The sequence below is a fragment of the Alligator sinensis genome, unplaced genomic scaffold, assembly GCF_000455745.1.
Source record: "Alligator sinensis unplaced genomic scaffold, ASM45574v1 scaffold1023_1, whole genome shotgun sequence".
In the NCBI taxonomy this organism is placed as follows: Eukaryota; Metazoa; Chordata; order Crocodylia; family Alligatoridae; genus Alligator; species Alligator sinensis.
In genome coordinates, this window is record NW_005842373.1 from 70,897 (window position 1) to 77,031 (window position 6,135).

At 60.9% G+C, this 6,135-nt stretch overlaps 1 protein-coding gene across 9 annotated transcripts in view; it reads left to right on the forward strand.

Annotated features, from left to right (window-relative positions):
- The window catches only part of FLNA (filamin A), a 29,031-nt gene that overhangs the window by 6,728 nt on the left and 16,168 nt on the right, over positions 1-6,135 (forward strand). For all 9 annotated transcript variants that reach the window (XM_006029319.3, XM_006029320.3, XM_006029321.3 and 6 more), the window contains 12 exons: positions 41-178; positions 310-433; positions 733-869; positions 1,578-1,771; positions 2,295-2,408; positions 2,528-2,671; positions 3,243-3,366; positions 3,602-3,762; positions 4,315-4,405; positions 4,626-4,795; positions 5,149-5,266; positions 5,494-5,756. In XM_006029319.3, coding sequence (XP_006029381.2) covers positions 41-178; positions 310-433; positions 733-869; positions 1,578-1,771; positions 2,295-2,408; positions 2,528-2,671; positions 3,243-3,366; positions 3,602-3,762; positions 4,315-4,405; positions 4,626-4,795; positions 5,149-5,266; positions 5,494-5,756 — 1,778 coding nt within the window. The remainder of the gene's footprint in view (positions 1-40; positions 179-309; positions 434-732; positions 870-1,577; positions 1,772-2,294; positions 2,409-2,527; positions 2,672-3,242; positions 3,367-3,601; positions 3,763-4,314; positions 4,406-4,625; positions 4,796-5,148; positions 5,267-5,493; positions 5,757-6,135) is intronic.

Genomic DNA, 6,135 nt, shown 5'->3' on the forward strand with positions numbered 1-6,135 from the left:
AGATGCCTGGGTCCCTGCCTCACCCCCCACCCCCCCACAGCCTGCAACCCAGGGGCCTGTCGTGCTGTGGGCCGGGGGCTACAGGCCAAGGGGCTTCGGGTGAAGGAGCCAGCCGAGTTCAAAGTTTTCACCAAGGGCGCCGGCTCTGGAGAGCTCAAGGTCACCGTCAAGGGCCCCAGTGAGTCCAGGGGAGGACTAGAGGGCCTGGTTGGGGTCGGGGGTGTGTGTCTGGGAGGCCGTTGGGGTTGGGAACCCTGCCTGGGGCTTGGGGGCTGGGAGGGGATCTGGGGAGCCAGAAGGGTGGGACAGAGGGGCTGGAGCCGGTGAAGGTGCGGGACATGGGAGATGGGGTCTTCTGCTGCGAGTACATGCCCCCTATGCCTGGTGCCTACAGCATCACCATTACATGGGGGGGGCAACCTGTGCCCCACAGGTGAGTGCTGCGCCATCACACTCTGCCCCACCCCACCCTGCTGCATGCTGGGAAGGGGGGCTGGGAGCCAGGGCATGCTGGGAAGGTGTGTGTGTGGGGGGGGGGGGGGGTGTCCTGAGTGGGGCTGGAGCCCCAGGGGGCTCTGACTAGGGTGGAAATAAGGGGTACCCCATTGGACACGGGGAAATGGGGGCTTGGAAGCCCCAGGGAATGTTGTGAAGGGGTGTGAGGCCCCAGGGGATTCTGGGAAGGGGGGCCATGAGGCACTGGGGCACTTCCTGATCCCCTCTACCCCACAGCCCATTTGAGGTGGGAGTGTCGCCAGCCTGCGGCCCTCAGAAGGTGCGGGCCTGGGGTCCTGGGCTGGAGTGGGGAGTTGCCGGGCGCTCGGCTGACTTTGTGGTAGAGGCCATTGGCGACGATGTTGGCACCCTCGGTGAGTGGCGGGGGTTGTGGGGTTAATGGGGGAGGGGACGGTGCAGTGTGTACAGAGTAGTGCAGGGCTCAGGATGATCATGTGCTGGGGCCTGACTGAGCACACTTATGTGGCAGGGGAGATGTCATGATCACCACCACAGTGGAAGGTGCTTTCAGTCCAGGTGGTTTTGCTGAACCTGGAAAGGGAGATCCCTTTCTCCCTGACCTGTACTGGCTTTGTGTAGTTGGAGACCTGTCCACTGCAGGCCCCCCTATGAAAATCTACTATAGCCTCTCAGTGCATTGGCAATGCATCTGGGGGAATGGGAGGCATGTGTCCCCCCTCTTATTTCTGCACCAACAGTGGGGCATGGGGCTGCAGCCCAGCTGGGCCCAATGTCCGGCAGCAGCAGAGGTTGTGTGAAGTTGTGCCCCCTATTTTTAATACTTCTGCGTCACCTGTGGCCTAATGGAGTAATTTGGGCTGCACACTTGATTTTATAGAGATGGGGGATTTTTCCCTGGCTTGCTTCTTTGACCTTTTGGCTAAGGGCAAGCAAGACTTGGGGACATCTGAATCCCAAGACCATAGGCTGCCTGCCATGGATTTGGGAGCATCTGAAGCCCCAGGCTGAAGAGTCTGGGAGGTAGGATACTTGCTCTCAGTGTGGGGCAGAGTAGCTGTGTGGGTCCCCGGGGGTGGTGTTTAACTGCTGGTGGCCCACAGGCTTCTCAGTGGAGGGGCCATCACAGGCCAAGATAGAGTGTGACGACCGGGGTGATGGGTCATGCGATGTGCGGTACTGGCCGCAGGAGCCAGGCGCCTACGCTGTGCATGTGCTATGCAACAACGAGGACATCCGGCACAGCCCCTTCATGGCTGACATCCGCCCTCAGCCCTCTGACTTCCACCCAGACAAGGTGAGGGCTGGGTGCCTGGAATCTCTGTGATGGGAAAAGGGTCTGTGGGGTGAGAGTGTGGGGGGGTGGGAGTCCAGATGCCTGGGATCTTGGAGGGGAGTGGGGATTGGGAGCAGGGGATACTGGGAGCCCAGATGTCTGGGTTCTGTGGGAGGGCAGGGTGGGCTGTGGGTAAGAGCAGGGGAGGGCTGGGAGCTTAGATGCCTGAGTTCTCTGGGAAGTTAGGAATGGGGGGCTAGAAGCTTGGATGCATGGGTTCTTTGGAAACAGTGGTCAGAACTCTTGGAATACAACTTGTATCCCTGGGTTCTTTGGAGGTGGGCAGAGTGGGGACTGGAGAATTGGAGCAGTTGGGGCTGGGAGCCTGGACCCTTGAGTTTTCTTGGAAGGGAATGGGGGCTGTGGGGGGAAACTGTAGTGGGGGCACGACTGGGAGTTCCAAACTGCCCCTATGGTGCAGGGGCATCCTCTGGACTTAGGGGGTCTTCATTCTAACCCCTCCCCCCTGCCTCCTGCCCTGAAGGTGAAGGCCCATGGGCCAGGGCTGGAGAAGACAGGGGTGCCTGTGAACAAGCCAGCAGAGTTCACTGTGGATGCCCGGAGTGGGGGCAAAGCCCCTCTCAAGGTGCAGGTGCAGGTGAGTCAGCGGGGTCTGATCTGGGAGGGAGTGAGGGGGCTGGGCTGTGTGTCTTGGGGAGGCAGTGGGGCACTGTGGGGCTGGCAGGGGGTTTGACCCCCTCAACCATTCCCTCCCAGGATGCAGAGGGGTCCTCAGTGGAGGTGTCGGTGAAAGACAATGGCAATGGGACCTACAGTTGCTCCTATGTGCCTAAGAAGCCAGTGAAACACACGGCCATGGTATCCTGGGGTGGCGTAAACATCCCCAGCAGCCCCTTCCGTGTGAGTTGTCTTCACCCGCAATGTACTCAAGTCAGGAGATCCTATCTTCCCCCAAAGTGCCCTGGGGTTGGGGTATTGCCCCCCTTCATTGTCACATGATGCCTTGGGGCTGGGGAGAACTTGTTTTTCCCCGTCCAGTGTCCCACAATGCCTTGAGGCTGTATGAGGTGGGGGGGGCTGTTCCCCAATGTTCTATAATACCACGAGGCCCTGAAAAGTGGGGAGGAAAATCTGCCCTCTCAGTATCCCCCCTGTCATTGGGCTTAAGGAGTCCCCAGGTGTGTCACAGTGCCCTGGGGCTGAGGGATGCCATGGTGTTGCTCCTGGCAACCAGCTGGGGCCTATCACCCTGTTCCAGGCCTGAACCCCCCACCCCTGTACTGTAGTGCCCTAGGGCTGTGAGGGGGAGTGCCCCATCTTGACCATGGCAACCAGATTCAGGCCTGTTTTTCCCCCACCACCATTTCTACCAAACCTGGGTTTCATCCCAGCTCTGGTTAGACAAATGGGGAGCGGGTGTCTGGGATCCCAGACTCCTGGGTTTCCTGCTCACTATGCCTCCTGCTTGCAGGTGAATGTGGGGGCTGGGAGCCATCCCCACAAGGTCAAAGTCTATGGACCTGGTGTGGCCAAGACCGGTCTAAAAGCCAATGAGCCCACATACTTCACTGTGGACTGTGCTGAGGCTGGGCAGGGTAAGTGGTGGTTGGCGGGTGGGGCGGGGGCGGAAGTCTGGACACCTGGGTTCTCTCAGGCAGGAGGGGCTGAGAGCTCCCAGGAGGGGCTGGGGCTGGGTTTGGGAGAATCCCAGGACGTGTGGGGTGGGGGCTCTGGGAGGGTGGGCAGAGCAAGGGGCCCTGGGGGAGATGGAGAGGCCACATCTGTAGGGTTCTGACCAGTCAATCTGTCTACATCCCTCACCCCCTGCAGGTGATGTGAGTATCGGGATCAAGTGTGCACCAGGCGTGGTGGGCCCAGCCGAGGCGGACGTCGACTTTGACATCATTCGCAACCCCAATGACACATTCACAGTCAAGTACACACCCCGTGGCCCCGGCACCTACACCATCATGGTCCTCTTTGCTGACCAGGTGCCCCCCTTCATGCACCGTGATCCATGACGTCCTTGGGCAGCACCTCCCAGGAGGCCTTGGGGGTGGCAGGGATGTCCCATGATGTTTTTGGGGGGAGTATCCCATGATGCCCTGAGGGCAGCACCTCCCATGATGCTTTGGGGTGGCAGGGTGTTTACTATGATGCTTTGAAGGTGGTGGGAGTGTCCGACAATGCCTTGGAGTAGAGTTTCCCAGGATGTTTTGGGGTTGGCAGGAGCATCCCATGATGCTTTGGGAGAGCAGGAGTGTCCATGAGGCCCTGAGGCCATCACTTCCCGTGATGGTTTGGAGGTGGTGGGAGTGTCCTATGAAGTTTTGGGTATGACAGGGGTGTCAAGTCTTGGGGCTTGACAGAGGCTGGTGTCCCATGATGCCTTGGAGTGGGTAGGTTTGGGTGGGTCAGGGTGGTGCTGGGGGGCTGGTGCTGGCTCTGGGGGTCCCTCCCTGTAAGGAAGATGTGGGGCTGAGAGTCGAGGGCCACAGGCTGCTTCTGGGGGTCCCCTCACATCCTCCTCCCCCCCACCCCAGGCAACTCCCACCAGCCCCATCCGCATCAAGGTGGATGCATCCCATGATGCCAGTAAGGTCAAGGCTGAGGGGCCGGGGCTGAGCCGCACCGGTGAGTGGGAGGGGCTGGGTACAATTGTTGGGTGGCAGCAGACATGGAGGGTTGGTTTGTGGGTGGAAAGCTCAAGGTTAAGAGCCATTTTGCGGGGGTTGGGTGCAATTGGGGGACGGGGGAGATGTAGCAGGCTCTACTTTGGGTGGTGAGGGGCAGGCCATCCTGGGAGGGGAGGGGGCAGGCCAGGCCAGGCTGACCCTACCCCCCACACTTCCAGGTGTGGAGCTGGGCAAGCCAACGCACTTCACGGTGAATGCCAAGGCAGGGGGCCGGGCCCCCCTGGATGTGCAGGTGACAGGGCCAGGCAAGGGTGAGGCTGCCAAGGACTTGGAGGTTGTTGACAACCATGATGGGACTCACACAGTCAAGTACACACCGGTGCAGCAGGTGAGCGGGGCGGGGCGGGAGCTCCTCCCAGTATGCTCTGTGGTAACTGGGGCCTAGCATATATCCCAGCATATTCTGAGGTTGGCAGGCATCCATTCCTAGCATGCTGTGGGCTAAGCAGGGCCTTAACATATATCCCAGCATGCTCTAGGGTGGTGGGAGTCTCTTTCCAGCATGGTTTGGGGTAACCAGGGCTGCTATGTCCCAGCAGCCCCTGGGGTTGGCAGAAATCTTCCCAGCATGCTTTGCAGGGTGCCTGGGGTGCACAGGGCACTTGCCAGGGCGGCAGGGCAGATCCGGCTGGGCCTGGAAATCTGGGTTTCCAGCTCCTCTCTCCCCCCCACGCTGCACAGGGTAACCTGGGGGTGAGCGTGACCTACGGTGGCGACCACATCTCTAAGAGTCCCTTCTCTGTGGCTGTTGCCCCCACCCTCGACCTTGGCAAAATCAAGATCTCAGGCCTGGAAGACAGTATGTGCCCTGGGGTGGGCAGATTTGGAGTGGGGGGACACTGGGGGGATGTGGGGGCTCCCATGGGCATTGGCGGGGCTGTGGGTGCCCCCCAGGGACAAATAGGGGGGCTCAGGGGCACCTACGGCTGGGGGAGGCTGTGGCCCTGCTCTGGAGGGGGCGGTGGGTCTGCCCCCATCCCCCTTCCTTCCTCCCCCCACCCCAACTGACCCCATGTCTTCCGGCAGAGATGGAGGTAGGCAAGGAGCAGGAGTTCATGGTGAAGGCGAAGGGTGCTGGAGGCCAGGGCAAGGTTGGAGCCAAGGTTGCAGGCCCTGGGGGCAAGGTTGTGCCCTGTCGTGTGGAGCCTGGGCTGGGTACCGAGAGCTCAGTAGTGCGCTTCACCCCCCGCGATGAAGGCCCACACGAGCTGGAGGTCACCTATGATGGCACCCCTGTGCCTGGCAGCCCCTTCCCTGTTGAGGCTCTGCCCCCCACCAACCCTGCCAAGGTAAGGCCCCACCATTTCTGTTTTCCTTTTCTCATTTCTTGTTCCTTCAGGGCTGGCAGGACTGGGGCCCCCTCCTCTTCCTCAGAGCTGGTGGGGTTAGTGGGAGTGTTCCTACTATCTCTGGGCCCCCTCAACCCATCTCTCCACCCCAGAGCAGGCAAGGGGGATATGGTCGGGGCTGAGGCTGTGGTGGAGGGGGTCAGGTTTACTCTGGCTCTGGGATCCCCCTCACCCACATCTCTCCACCCCAGGGCTAGCAGGGGGGCTATAGGTGGGGCTGATGGGGGGTGGGGGGGAGGTTCAGGCTGTCTTCCAGCTTCCCTTCACCCCATTTCTCCATGCCAGGGCTGACGGGGGGGTGTGTACAGGCTGGGGCTGG